The 16,334-nt window shown below is 37.9% G+C and overlaps 1 protein-coding gene across 1 annotated transcript; it reads left to right on the forward strand.

The window, feature by feature from the left end:
* The first annotated feature begins 7,329 nt into the window (after positions 1 to 7,329).
* On the forward strand, positions 7,330 to 8,088 carry LOC113760054. Its single transcript, XM_027302628.1, has one exon. It carries the CDS (start codon positions 7,330 to 7,332, stop codon positions 8,086 to 8,088), a length of 759 nt encoding a protein of 252 aa, XP_027158429.1.
* The last annotated feature ends 8,246 nt before the right edge of the window (positions 8,089 to 16,334 follow it).

A 16,334-nucleotide genomic window follows, 5' to 3' on the forward strand; every position in this document is an offset into this window, starting at 1 on the left:
GGCTGATGAATGCAATAGAGACAAAAATCAAGAAAAGTTAGCTCAATGAGATAAATACACATAACACATTGTAGCAAAATAACATAAAGAGATAAAGCAAAAAAAAAAAAAAAAAAAAAAGGGGTTGGATCCCTCCCCTCGTGAATAGTGTCCCTAATAGGGTAAGGCAGACTCTACCCTAGGTAAACTATCATGGATGCATGAGGCTGGGGCTCACTAATACATCTAGACTTGATAGGTTTTTAGGTCCCCGAGCCTTCAAACTTGGAAACCAAGGGTCATCAATCCCAAGGTCCTTTTGTCGGTGGTTCGAGCGATTCCCCAGATATTGCTACGCACACATCGTGTCACGGCTACATGTCATGAGTGAATCTATCGAAAATTCTTAACCTTCAACTAAAAGCTAAAGGCTATGAACCCAAAGCTTAAAATGGAAGATTGAGTGACCCCTCGGATCGAGCTACGCACACATCGTGTCGCGATCACAAGTCCAAGTGAGTCGCCTACAATCCTAATAGAGTGGAGTGGCATGACAAGCCACTAAAAGAAAAATAAATGAAGGGTAAAAAATTAAAGCGTATGCACGTATGCTAGTGCTCGTTTAGAGGGGAGGGATCAAGAACCAACGCGAGACTCTAGGGTAATATCCCCCACCCAAATGCAATGCAAAGCACGGAATCACATACATAAACCATCCATCCATCAAAACAATCGTACGCCAAATGGGTGAGTGAGTGAGTTGATACGCGCGAAATGCAAAATCCTAAAAAAGAAAAATGCAACCCTAAACATCCAAATGCGATATATGAGAAGGTTAAAAGAAGAAAAAGATTGACTAAATCAAATTTGCTTGGACTCTCTGAGTCCTCAGTGGAGTCGCCAACTATCGCGCCCCATTCTTTATAAGAAAAATAAATGGTTTAAAAAGTGAATTTTTGATTGAAAATATTTTTAAAAGCAAAATGGGCCTAAATGAGGGTTTTAAAGTGCGACGATTTGGGCCCAAATTATAGTTTAAAAAGGGTTTTTGAATGAAAATCGGAGTCGCCACTTGGTATAGAGTTAAGGTGTACCAAGTCATCTAAAATGAATTTTTTAAAGAAACAAGAAGTAGGAAAAACCCCTTTTAAACGACTCCTAATCTACGTAAAACAAAGCAAAAGATTCGGGAGTCACATTTGAAAAAAGGGAAGGCAAGGATAAGAATTCAAGACACTTTTTCGACCTAACCAAGGCTAGTTGGGCGATTTAGTCAAAAAAATTTCTTATTTTAACCTAAAAATTTATCACATTTGGACGTACTATATGAATGCAAACTCTAGACCTAGGAGGGTATCGGGGGGTCAAAATTTCTCTTCAAAACTCAATTGGTGCCAATCACATTAATTGTGATGTTCAATGCGGACTCTTTAGAGAGGTCACGAATAATGCAAAAATATGAGACTCTAAAAAAGAAAAGGAAAATAAAAATAAAAATAAAAATAATTGTATAAATATACGTGACCTAAAGGAATGCATCATATCGGGTGCGGGAGACTAATGTTCGTGTCTCAATGTTCCCTTTAATAGAGGGAATACGAGCGTGCTAAGGTTAGAAAGCCAAACTCGTCCATATCCCATACCCAAGGGGGGAATTTCCTTAATCTAAACATGCAAATGTACTAGCCTAGTTCTAATACCTAAATGGGAATGCAAGTCTAATATCATGTTTTCATACAAAAGGGGCAAGTAATATACATATAAGGGAAAATATGGGGGAAGGGGTATACATATATAAGGAAAGTGTCATGCAACATGGTGAAAGAGACCCTAGAAAGTAAAGATATGCATGAGATGAAGTGGTTTTATCACACAATCATGATCTAACGCGCGAAGGACTCCTAAGGGTCTAGCGTTGACTAACCCATGTTTTTACTTTCTCACTAGCGTTGGACTAGTGAGAAATTGAATAAAGAAAACCACAACTAGCGTTGGACTAGTGTGGTATCGAAAAATGAATCACAACTAGCGTTGGACTAGTGTGATAACATCACTCATTAATTATAATCAAATAAATCATGTAAGACCTAATAAAAGCATGTAAACACATAAATCACATATAGCACATAACACGTAGGCATGATATCTAGATGCAAGACCCTAAGAAAGCGGTAACACATAGCATGGAGGCATGCAAAACACACAAGCAAAAGAGAAAGCAAATAAAACCCTATCTATTACATTTTGAGGGGGCCCTACTACAATCTAACGGGGGAAATGAAAATAAATAAAATAAACCTGACTATTACAACTTGGCATTTAAATGCCTTTTAAATAATCAAAATGAACTAAAATAAATATACGAAATTAAGACGACTAAAGCAAATAAATAAATAAATAAAATAAAAATATTCAAAAGGCATGCAATCAAACACATAAATCACATAAGTACACATAGGGTCAAATAAAATTGAAATAAGAGATAGAGTGTACCTCCCTTGAGTAGTAATCAAACGAAAGAAAGATTAGCTTCAAAACAATAAAAGGGTCAAGGCACCAATTAAACAGTAAAATATAAACAAAATCACCAAATCCCTCCCAATTGCAACTTAAATGAAATCAAATAATGCATAATTTCCAAGAAGGTAAATTATTAATCAAATTTCTAAAAATAGAAAAAACTACTAAGGACCCAATTGCAAATATTAACCAAGCACTCAAGCCCAAGTGAAACATTTCTAGGAACTTCAAGGGTCCAAGAGCAACGAAAGGGTCAAATAATGATTGAAATTGCAATTACTCTAGGACCTAATTGCAAGAAATTGGAACATAATTGGGCTTTTGTAGTATTGCTAGAAATTAAGGGGGAGTAAAATGCAATTTTAAAAGCTATTTTTGCATGCAAAAACATGCAAAAGCCACGAAAAAACAAGTTTTCTGCAATAGAAGGTGTTCAGCAGCTTAGGAAGCTTTCTTCTGCAATTTCAAGCTTTCAAACACAGACTTCATGCAAGACTTCAAACAAGAGTCAGTGAAAAACATCACTCAACATCCTTGAACAACTAAACACCTTGATTAACACAAACCAATCATGAACAACAAACCATTAAAATCAAATAAATAACCAAATGGGAAGCACATGCTGCGGCAGAAAAAGAAAAACCAACTTTCTAAGTTTCCTGGTATAGCTTCCCTTTAGCATATAATCTCAAGCAGACGTCAAAACCTCGGCCTTAAACAATAAAACATCAAACTCATCCAAACAAGTCAAAACTTAGAATGAAAATATGCAATTCTGGAAAAACTTTCAGACAGAGTTTATGCAAAGTTACGAAGAAGCTTATGTTTCTGCAATTCCACTTCCCCAAGCAACATTATTTCTGCAACTTATCTTCATTTAGCTGAAACAAAATCCCAACTCACTCAAGCATTGAATGCGAGGACTTAAAACAAAGGGGAGAGGAAAGATCTAATGAACCTTTGAACACAAAATGCAATCAAATGGTCTGGATACTTGCTAAACTTCGACTATTCAAACTTTCCAAGAAAGGAAGACAAAGAAAACTGATTGGCCTTTGCTCCTATGTTCCCAAACACGCACACGACATCCCATTCAAAGGGCAAGCAGATCAAACACTCCAAACAGACAAAACACCGGCAACCAAAAAGGAAGGAAAGGCTGTCTGCATTCAGAATGAAACTACACCTAGGCCACTGTCTAAGAACACAAAACTTCAGCTAAGGTGTCAAAATACAACGACAGGCATGAAGCAAATGACATGTTGTGGTCTACTGCTATGCCGCACCATATTGCTTCAAATTACCGCCAACAAATGTATGGGATTACCACCAAACAACCAGCAAACCAAAAGAAAATTCAAGCCATTCCATGAACTTCAGCAAACCAAAAAAAGGAAAAGAAGGTTATTTGTTCTTCTGCTGCAACAAGCTAAGAACTTCAGGCCTATTGCAGCAGATTTTTATGCCCACAGTTCAGCCACATGCAATCTAAAAACCAAACAAGAGGATCATCAAACGTTTTAATGGCCCATAACCATCTACTGAGAACTCCAAGCCAGATTTCCAAGACAAGCAAAACCAAACAAGATAAAAGCAACTGATGGCTTTCGTTTCTAAGTTCCTAATCACGCGCATTGCATCTTAATCAAACAACGACAAAATTCAACCTTTCCAGCAAGATAAGACTTTAGTTACCCAGCAAATCCAATTTATCAACATTATTTCACAGATTGCGGAGCTTTCTTTCTCCTTACCTAGATAAAGTTCTGGCTTCTAGACATAAAAATTTCACATAAGAGCATAACAACGTAAGGAATCGATGCAGCTACTTTAGTTTTTCCCTTAACATATCAGATTATCTGGACAAAAATTCCACATGTTATCGTTATCCTACCCTAAAAACAGCGAGGAAACAAACATTGTTTGACACAAAACGATAAACATCGGAATCTGATTTCCTTCCCTATCCCGTGCAAACATCAGACCCTGGTTCCCTCTTTACATGAAACCCATGCAATCCAGATAAACATCGTACCACGAAACCCACGTAAACATCATACCACAAACTGATTTCAATAAAAAACCTAAGACTTTCGTCGGCCCAACAAACTTCCTTACCTAAACCAGAAATCATGCATAAACTTCAAGAAAGATAAAAACTTTTTTTTACTACCGACAAGGGAAAGACACAAACAGGTTGCACTTTTCTCATTTCAAAGGTTAAGGGGGAGAAAAGGGTAAGGATCCGTTACCGTGCTCTTCCGATGACGGTTATTGGCGATGCTGGTGGATTGTGGTGCGGTGGTGGCGATCGTTTGCCCCTCTACTCCTCAGCCTTGCCTTCCCCGAAGCTCGGTTTCCTCTCCTTCCTTCCGCTGTTTCTGAAACCCTCAGTTCTTCCCTCTTTCTTTTCCAGTCCCTCACCCTCTTTCCTTTCTATCTTTTCTCATCTCTTTTTTTCTTTCTCAGCCATCGACTAGCTTCCCTTTTCTCTCCAAATTTTCAGCCGCCAAATCCTTTTTCAGCCATCACTCAACTTCCTTTCCTCAGCCCTTCCCTTTTCTTTCCTGCTCTCTCTTCCCTTTATATGAAACCATAACCCCTAAACCCTCACTTTAAAGGTGAGGATGAAGGGTTGGTTTCTACCAAAAACCTCAGCCATCCGATCCATTGGGAGCCAAGAAAAACTAGAAAAATCTCCCGTGAAAATGATATCATTTTATGTGCAGCTGTTTTTTTTTTTTTTACATAACAATTTAATACAAAAATGAAAAATAATATTAAGTAAAGAAAAACAACAATTCAAACAAACTCGGATGAACAAAACTAGGAATAAAAGATAAAACAAAAGGCTCAGATTTTCCTGTGTTTGATTAATGATTTTTCCTCTCTTTTTCAATTAATAAACAGTAAAAAAAACATATTTTTTATGAATAATTTTCTCTTTTGACAAATTTTTATGCTAAAAGTCTTACAATAAAAATAAACAGCTAAAAGGGCAAAAACGAATGCAAAATAAAAACTAAAATAAAACAATAGATAATAATAATAATCTAAAATGCTATACAAATGTTAAAAGTCTAAAAATCAAAATCATGAAATTAACAAATAAAAATAGATAAGAATTATTACTAAAAACAAAAATAAAAATAGGATGAAAATTATTTAAAAATTTGGTGTCTACACCAAGTGGTCTACAAAGCTCTTGCAAAAATTCTAGTCAATAGACTAAAACCTTTCCTTTCTAAATGCATTAGCAAAAACCAATCTGTATTTGTTCCAGGTAGGCAAATCATAGATAATGTCATCATTTCTCATGAATTTCTGTATTTCTTGAAAAACAAAAGACAAGGGAGAGTTGGGATGATGGCAGTGAAACTAGACATGTCAAAGGCCTACGATAGGGTGGAGTGGGACTTCTTGAAAGCGATAATGGAAAGAATGGGATTCTGCACCAAGTGGATAAGATGGATTACAGCCTGTATCAGCTCAGTTACCTACTCTTTCAACATAAATGGTGAACAGAAGGAGTTCATAACCCCAACCAGAGGAATATGGCAAGGTGACCCTCTCTCCCCATACCTGTTTCTAATGTGCTCAGAAGGGTTGTCTAATCTGTTACAGAAAGCTAAGATGGGGAAGCAGCTAACAGGTGTTAAAATCAGTAGAGGGGCACCAGCAATAACTCATTTGTTTTTTGCTGATGACTCTCTAGTATTCTGCAGAGCTAATAGGCAGGAAGCTGGGAAGTTAATGAACATTCTCAAGGTGTATGAAAAGGCAACTGGTCAGCTTATCAACATGGATAAATCTTCGGTGTTCTTTAGTAAAAATACAACCCAAGCTATAAGAGAGGAAGTCTGTCACTCAATGGGATCCATTCAGCAGATAGGACAAGGTCAATACCTCGGCCTCCCTATGATTATAACAAGCTCTAAAGAGCAGGTGTTTGGTTACATACGGAATGCTATTGATAAGAAGCTGCAGAGCTGGAAAAATAAGCTGTTAAGCCAGGCAGGGAAAGAAGTCATGCTTAAAGCAGTAGCTATGGCTATGCCAACCTACACCATGTTATGCTTCAAAACTGAGCTCTAAGATGTGTAGAGACATTAGTGCTAAAATGGCAGACTATTGGTGGGGGGGACATAAGGAAAGAAAAGGATGCATTGGATTGGCTGGAGAAAGATGACAGAAAAAAGAAGTAAGGGCGACATGGGATTCAAAGACTTGCAAGGGTTCAATAAAGCTTTACTGGGTAAACAAGTTTCGAAGTTTTTAACACAACCAAACCTGTTAGTCAGTAGAGTCCTGAAGGAAAAATACTACCCCAAGCAATCATTATTCACCAGTAAAGTCCCTCAAAATGCCTCCTGGATTTGGCAAAGCTTAGCTGATATGAGAAAAGAAGTACAGAATGGTGTTAAGAGGAAGATAGGAAATGGCAAGGCAACGCGAATCTGGGAAGACTGTTGGATTCCAGATAGCAAAAGTGGGAAACCAACAACACCAAAGCCACCGGGGTGTCAACTACAGCATGTGTCAGATCTTATCATCAACAACAGATGGAATGCTGTCTTGATATTCAGAATTTTCAGCCAACAAGATGCTGAAAGGATACTGAGGATACCTATAAGCTTTACAGGGAAGGAAGATGGTCACTACTGGGAACACTCTCAAAATGGTCAATATACTACACAATCTGGATATAAGAAATGGATGAAGGAAAAAGAGCTGGAGAGTATAAGAAAGAGGGATAATGCTGGGCCAAGCTATGAAGGATCTATCAAGAGAGTTTGGAAATCACTATAGAAGCAGAAAGTGTGCCAAAAAATGAAAGTATTTATATGGAAGTGTCTGCATGGAGGTCTCCCAGTGAGAGGTGACATTCATAGACGAACAAGGCAAGGAGATCCTAAATGTGCAGGGTGTGGAGAAGAGGAAGAAACAATAGAACATCTGCTGCTCCAATGCAACAAAGTAAAGGAAGTATGGAAGCTATCGCCAGTACAATGGGATGGAATACAACATACATCGAACTGTTTCATCAAATGGTGGACTGCAATCATGGAAGCTCAAGAAGAGAGAGGAGGGGAGGACCAAGTGAACCTCACCATAAATATTCTCTGGCAGATTTGGAAGGCCAGAAATGAGAGGGAGTTTGAACATAAGGAAAAGGAACCTCATAAGGTAATACAGAAAGCCGTGAAGGAATGGATGGAATTTGATGAGGCCAACAGAGGGAAAGAGACAAGGAAGAACACCCAGGAAACAGAAATACTACAATGTGTTGAGCAAGATCAAAGCCAAAGAGAGAACCAAGCCAGACTGATGATCAAGGTCCACACTCATCAAGACAGAAGGCAACAAATGGTGGGGATTGGAATCACTGCTACTGACTCGATAGGTAGTCTACAAGCAATCTGGGCATTAAGGGAAAAAATGTCTGGAGACACAAAGCAAGACCAAGCTGGTGCGGTGAGGCTAGCCCTACTGAATGCAATCAGTCAAGATTGGACGGGTATTAAAATGGAGCTGGAAGATAGGGAGCTGGTAGAGTGCATAAAACACACAAGGACCAGCAACCAATAGATGGTTCCTCTTGTGAAGGATATACAGTACATAAGTAAATTGTTCCAAAAGTGTTCTTTCTCTTTTGTTGAATCAGGATTTGTAGGCAGTATCAAGTTGAGCATGCATGCTCTAAACATCCTTGTAGATGAGGAATGGGTGAATCCCAACTTGAGGTGCTAGGCACTAATGTTTTGGTAGGACTATTGTCCTGATGACTGGACCTTTGTCCAAATATTATAAATCCTTGAGTATTTCTATAAAGCTAACGTTTCGACAAAAAGAAAGAACCAGCCTCTGAGATTCGGAACTCAATTAGTGTTGCAAACAAGGTTTAAAACACAATAAGCGGATCAAAAATCGGAGTTTTGAGCACTAAGATATGATAGCTCAAAGTTGCTGAAAATTTGAACCCGTTTGACTGTTTTCCAGGTGTAAATCGTTCGTTTTGGGACTTTGATTGAGTAACAAAATGGACTCGGAATGGCACCAAATTTGGTAGAAATACACCACCATATAAGGGCTATTCCTCTGCGAAATTTTGTAGAACAATACGTACGGGAAGATAGTTATCCGAATCACTAAAGTTTCCAAATTTCTAAGGCAAATCTGTCTTGTACGTTCCGTTTTTTCATTTTTAAAATGTTTGGCCAACAAAACTAACCAAAAGAGGGTTTGAATTCACCAAGTCAGTTTTGGATTTCGGCCACAAATCACTCAATTCAACTCGAAATTGAGCGTGGTTGGTGGCGTTAAAAACTAGATTCATAAGGCTTCAATTTCTTAGAAAAAATCGTTTTCAAAATCTGTCCACAACTATCTCACATTTGAGCATCAATTCGCTGCTCAAAACAGAGCTCTCAGTGTAGACGTGAAACAGGACAGTCATGTTTAAATGATTGGTACGGATTGCTCAGGTGGAATTAGAATGTAATACCGTTGGAAAACTGGGAATATCTAGTTTCCAGTGCAGCAAACGACACTCGATTTTGACATCGGGGTAAAAAGTTATAGCCAAAACAAGAACACTGCCAGCGCAGTTATGGGAAAGATTTTCAGTTTTGCTGATTTCCGAAAACACATCATTTGGCCAACCAAATCAAGTTATTTTTTGATAAAACTTTTACATTACCCACATAACATATATACATCATAACCAAGTCATTAGAACCACGAAAAATCACTCTAAAGGTCACGGACAACACAGGGGCAGAAATGGAAAATTTTCACCTTCACTCCCGTTTGAGTTTCCACTAACAACACAACATTATTTCACTAAATTAAGTACTAAACCAGCATTAATATCATCAAAATATAACAAATCTGTCCATCCAACAATAGTGGGAGTGCATAGAGCCCACACAACATTTTTCAACATAAATAAGGTTACCCACATGCATGCATAAGCTTAGATGTGCAATAGAACTTCCATAAATCAAGATTACCAAGGTTGATCATCACTTGCTTTGCTAGATGATCAAGACAGAAATTTTCGGCCCTCCTTAGTCCAAGAAAAATCGTGAAAGCAACCCTCTTTCCTAGCTTGATGTGGTCTCTAAGTGATTAGCTAAGTGTGGTTGAATTTTGGTGTGATTTGGTGGAAGATTGATGAAGAAATGAGGAAGAAATTGGAGCTGTTTTTCTTCCTTGTTGTTCGGCTGTTTGAGTGAGGAGAGAGAGGGCAAAAATCTGATGGAGCTAGCTTCTTAAAGGAAGCTTAATGGTTAAGTATTTTGTGCACAAAAGTCAACCGCGAATAGTACGTGTACGCGCGCATTTTGTGCTTAATTCCTTTTAAGTTTGTTGCACTAGTGCACTAAACCTCTAATACACTTACATTCATATCATCATTATTTACTCTTAGTAGTCCCAAAATAAAAGTTTAAGGTCCTTCAATTAATTGCGCTCGTAAAAATGCGTACTTCCAATTTGTGCGCGATGAAGCGAAATTTCTAAGGAATTCTTATAACGATAGTATTACTAACTAATAATTGAGCACTTAAACATAAAAATATCTATTTTGAGACTAATGTACATGTCTCCAATTTTCCAAACTCATTGTACTCTCAGATCGGCTATTGTCTCCAAACGCATATACACTATTCTCACTTACCGAGCTTCCAAGAAAATAAATTTTGAAACAAGTTATTTTAAAAATATAATTAAACTATAGATCCATGTAATTAGATCTAGAGAGGTTAGAAAATAATATTCGGGGCAATTGGCCAAATAAATAATTAAATGAGTTAGTAATAGGAGTTTAAAATAGGTAAATTTTTGCGAGTCCTCACATGAGTCGAGTATTAATTCCTCAATTAACCTTTCTTAATTTACCATTGATCATTCTTAACTCTCCAATATTAATACACTCCCGATTCAAGTATAGTCTCGAAAGATATGCACTCGTTGTTCCGAACTAAACGAATTTTTGAAAAGTGAATTTTCCAACAAAACGTTTTAAAAATATAAAAGAGGTGTCGTTCTATATAAATAGATTTTAAATAGTCAAAATAAATAATTTGGAGAAAATGAATAAATAAATATTTAAATAAACTAATAATATTCGATAAATAAGAAAATTTTCGGGTCCTCACACAATCTGTCAAATACAGAAGTGCGTTTTGACTTATTTCCCAATCTATCGAAAACGGATCTCTTTCGGCTTGTGACCTCCATTTCTTCGTTCACATAGTTACAACTTGCCCTTTTGATCATTATACTCATAGGAGAGAGCGGTTGATAACCAAGACCCATCGATGAATTTTCAACGTTATAGTCTCTTTCTTTCAACATTTTTTCCGTAGGCGTCAATCCGTAAGTCTTCTCGCCAGTCACTTCAGGAGGGAGTTTGCCTAATGCATTCTTCTCATTTGAGTTATAACCTGTCTTAGTAAGAAGTCTATATGCATTGGATCAAAACCTTCTTAAATCCGATTAGTTGGTAGTGAGTAATGTTCCACTGCCGGTTCTTTTTTGGGACGAACAAACCCTTGCAAGCTCGCTTTCTCACTTTTAACAAGTTCTTATTTGGTGAGCGAAACATTTAATGTGTCATTCCTGATAAAAGAAGACTGATTTTCTTCTCTCTTTGATCTTGGAATATAACGCAAAATGGGTACTTTGGAATCTTGACCTTCTTCCCTTGCTGACTCTTTTGTTTTTGCTTCTTTTTGAAGATAAAATTTGGCGTCAGCAAAGTGAGTTTCGGTCTCAGTGAAAGGTTTATCATCGGCAGCAACTTTCTCAACTATACCGTTTCGACAATACTTGAAATATTAATGTAGAATAGACGGTATAATTTCATTCTCATGAATCCAGGATCTTCCTAAGAGTATGTTATAAAATGTTTTGGCGTCAATAATATGGAATAACGCACTTGAAGACAACTCACCAATGAACAATTCAAGCTTTATGAGGCCAATTGCTCTTTGCCCCCCTTGATTAAATCCTTGGATCATGAGGCGGCTTTGGGAGAGCTCATCGCTTGAGATTCCTAGTTCTTTCATAGCACGTACGGACATGATATTGACAGTAGATCCCCCATCAATGAGTATCCGATTCATCTTCTGTTCTCGGACACATGCACTAACAAACAAATGCCGATTATGAGTTTTGAACTCAATAGTTAAATCGTCATTATAAAAAATGATAGTCGTTGCACAATCCACAGGTGGTTTATCATCGATTTTGAGTATTTTCTCAAATTCAGTGCCAATTTGTGTGACTTGAGAATTTTCAACTTTGATGACATGACAAGAAGTAGAATTATCACCATCATCACTTAAATACCCCTTGGGCATAAATTCTCTCAGTGTCACAGGTTGTCGAATCTCTTGAAAGGGCGGATGATTTGAAGAGACTGGTGTTACGACCACTCCTTTTTGTTTCTTTGTTGCATTTCGTTGTTTCATTGTTACTTTAGCCTTTGTCGAACGAATGCTTTTCAAAAAGATGTACTCCTTTATCTTTGGTTTGCGAGTCCCCTTTCGAGTGATTAAAGTCCATCCTTCATTGTCATCTTCAATAACATCTTTAATTGAAGATTTTTCAAGTTCCTTTTTTACAAACAGAGCATTGGTTGGTGTGAATAGAACTTATATCAGACAACACACAGACTCAAATATTATTGTTATTTGGTTTGCCGATACTTTATCCTCCTCGAGAAGGATTTTTTCTTGACGGGCTAATTCCATAATTTTGTCCTTAAAGACAAAGCATTTTGTGAGAAGGTGACCAATCAGGCGATAATAACAGCAATAATTTGGATCATTGACTTGACCGACTTCCTCTGGGCGCTTCATTTCGGGAAGTTCAAGAAGTTTCTCCTTGAAAAGATCATCAAACATCTCTTGTAAATTAGATTCAAGGAATGGGTATTCTTTTTCTTGCATCTCTTTTAAAGTGGGTCTTCTTATCGACTTGTTTTGGGAAGAGTCTAACCTTTCGATGACCTTTTGGCTCACCTTTGTAGCAATCTTCATAGGAGCTGTATTTATTGCCATGGACTCTTTATTACTGAGTCTTGAAGGAAGTTTGCCCTCTTTTTTATTTTCTTGTCTTTCATTACTTTGACGAGACTGTTGTACTCGCAGAACTTGAATAGGAAGCCCATCAGTTGCATTGGCTGTGATACTCAATTCCATGTCGTGAGCGCGAGTAGCTAATTTTTCAAATGTGTTTGGACGTATGCCTTGTAGATTGTAACTTAAGCTCCAATGCATCCCTTGGATGCACATTTCCATGACAAAGGGTTCAAACCGTCTATCTTTGCAGTTAAAACTCAGAATTCTCCACCTATCGATGTAGTTGACCACAGGTTCACCATTCTATTGGCGAGTGTTAGTCAACTCTGGCATACTAACAGTTCTTCTAGTGCTGTAGAAGCGATTCAAGAACTCTTACTCCAGCTGTTCCCAATTGTCGATGGACCCCGGTGTGAGATCGGTGTACCAATCAAATGCGTTGCCTTTCAAGGACCGAACAAACTGTTTGACTAACAGGTCACCATAGGTTCCAGCATTATTGCAGGTCTCGATGAAATGGGCCACATGTTGTTTTAGACTACCTTTTCCATCGAACTGTTGAAACTTAGGTGGTTGATATCCAGCAGACATTTCTAGGTTGTCAATTCTAGCAGTGTAAGATTTGGAGTAGGTAAAACTTGACTTTGAGCCACCCTCATTTTTGTCTTTAATCACGTCTTTAACAAGTTCCTTCAGTTGTTCTATAGGGATAGTTCTCTCGGCGGTCACATATACTTCGTTCACCTTATCCTTGCCTTTGGATGAGGTAATTTCACGCTCTTGGTGCTCCTTAGAGTTCGCATGGTTTCTTTCAGGAGCATGATCTTTCTAGGTCAGCAGTTGAGCGATAAGAGCATCTTGGTCCTTGATGTGTTTCATCATGGTTTCCATCATCTTGGACATGTTCGAAACTTGTTTTTTGAGACTTAAAGTGTTTGTCATCATAGCAGGCATTACAGCAGAGGAAGCAGCAGAATCTTCCATGAAAAATTTTGATTGAAGAGTTTCATGGGAAAAGGCTAATCCGGTGCTTGATGAATCAACATTATGCTTAGAAAATTTGGATTCAGATCCAAGTTTGAGTATGGGAAGAGCCTTCTCAATCGAAGTAGGAACGTTTTCGATCCCCACCATGGAAGAATAACTCATTGGTGATGTTGAACCAAAGACAGGAGTTGACGCCGATGGAGCTTCCATGCTACTTTGGGTGGACGCTCTTGTCATACTCCTTGTCACAGGATCAATAGCGCGAGTATTGGTGGTAACATGTGCAGTTTCCTGAACAGGCTTAGCATCAGTAGCCTTGGAACGTGCAATCATGGCTCTTTGATGCTATTGATGATGTATGTAGTTGAATATTCGAAGAGAAGAGATGGAAGGTAGAGATAGTCCCACTGTGCCAAAAATTTGCACACGATAAAATTTCAAGTCTGCAAAATGACAAGAAAAATACACGACAAATATGCAATATATAAATTAAAGAAAATATGTGAGTACAATCTCTGGGATTTTCTCGAACTTATAGACAGTTTCCCTCGATTCTCCTCCTCGAACGCCAATCCAAGGGTTTCGTAGTTTATTCTTGGATCCACCATCGATTCCTTCAAATCTTGAGATGGAAGATTTGAAGAACTTGGAAGATATTTGAAGACTCAAGTCTTGATATATGAGAGACTTGGAGAGTTTGAAGATCCAGACCTTTGTAGCTTGGAGTTTCAATATTTGAATGTATGAGACGCCTCTTCGTGTCTGTCTCTGTGTGTCCTCTGACTTGGTAGAGAGACCCCTATTTATAACTGTAATATGAGGTAGAGGTTGAAAACATGTATGCCACTCTATTTGTCTTGCAAGACGTGCAGTAATATTGGAACTGTGGCAATTTAAATATTATCTCTTCATTTTGTATTTACTAATAAAGAGATAATTCTAGTAAATAATTCCTTGATTACCAAAACTTGTAGGGACACGTGACGTGACGCCATTTGGTTGGACAAGTTGTTACAGTATATAAGAAATATATATGGACTAAACGACTCTAAATATTATCTCTTTAATAAGAAATAATTATTTAGATATCTATCAAAAAATTTCCTTGTCATGTAGATATGATTTGGTTGGTGGAGACATCCCCGCAATTTCAATTGATTGGAACATCTCAACTTGACACGTGGCAAAATATAATTGGCCATTTAATAACCAATTTTTTGAGTGTACATGACATATGAAAATATCCAATTGGATAAAAATAAGCCGTAAAAATAATTTATAGACCAATGGTAATTTTGAGAATTAATTAAAATTCCATTGTCTATAGTGTCTAACCCTCCGGTGAAAAGAATCTGGATTGGGGATGATGAATATGATTTTTGGCAAAATGTGGAATATCAAAATTGGCCAAAATTTTGTTATTTTTGCGAACGGTTTGGGCATGAGCAAAGTGCATGAGCAAGTACGGGATAACAAGGGGAAAGCAGAATCAAGTGTATGTGCCAAAAGAATGGTTGGATAAAGTGAAGGCTAAGGTGATGGAAGAGGACAATACGAGCAGAGAGGTATTTCGAGCAGTGAATTCTGGAGGATCAGGTATAATAATTCGGGAACCAGAAGTCCAACTTTGACGTATAGGGACAGCAAATGTGGTGAAAGTGAGCAAGAATTCAGAAGCATCTATACGGTTACCATTGGAAGTAGGAGAGAAACCAGAAACAATTCTAGTAGCTTGTGTGGAGATATCGAATGTAGTCTCAGAAAAGGATAGCGATGGCCTGGGGGCAGAACCAAATCTAGAAGATAAGGTGTATCAAAAGAGCATAGGAAGTACGTAGTGGTATCATAAATTGGTAGTGAGGGTCAACAGCTACAGGTTTCAAATTCTTTTGACAATCTTGTAGGGTTTGGGGAGGATGCGGCTGAACCGAAATGCAAGCTTTAGAGAAGAGTGATTTCACTGAGCCCTATATGTGCAGATGTGGCCACCAGATTACATCATCAGGAGTTGTGCAAAGTGAAAGATCAGTTAACAAGTAGGTTGGAGAGGGCTGGAAGGCTGGAGAAATAGTTTGTGGCTTCATTAGTAATTGACACTGTGGATATGCAACTGATTAGTCAATTGGACAGCAAAGGATTGAAGAGGAAGTCGGGTAGGCCTTCAAAGGCAAGTAAGAAATCCCTGCAAGGTGAAGCTCAAAGTCGATATGGTCTTCGTTCTAATGTTAAGCCCAATTAATTATTTAGTTTGGAATATACGGGGAGCATCTCGAATGGATTCACTTCGATACTTAAAAAATATGGTTCTAGACTTTAATGTTAAAATACTAGTGTTACTAGAACCGAAGTCAGAGGTGGGACAGTTCGAGGTTGTTCAAAACTTTCTAAAATTTTAGTCGGCATCGTCTTTTGTTAACGAGAAAATATGGATTCTTTGGGATTTGAACTTGAATGTTACTTTTAATGTTTTACGATGCAACTAGTTGACATGGAAATTAGTACACCTAATGGGCTGCTATTTTTCTCAGCAGTCTATGTGTGGTGTGCAAGAGCTGTAAGGAGGCCACTTTGGAGTGCTATGGAAAGGTTGGCAGATTCAAGGCAAGGGCCGTGGATGTTGGCTAGGGATTTTAACATTATTGCTGAAGCTTCTAAGTGGTTGGGGGGTCTCCATTTATTGTCAGGAACATGGATGAGTTTAACATGGCTTTATTTAATAGTGGTTTACTGTCAATGGATTTTGAAGGATTGCCATAC

Source organism: Coffea eugenioides, chromosome 2 (assembly GCF_003713205.1).
Source record: "Coffea eugenioides isolate CCC68of chromosome 2, Ceug_1.0, whole genome shotgun sequence".
NCBI lineage: Eukaryota > Viridiplantae > Streptophyta > Magnoliopsida > Gentianales > Rubiaceae > Coffea > Coffea eugenioides.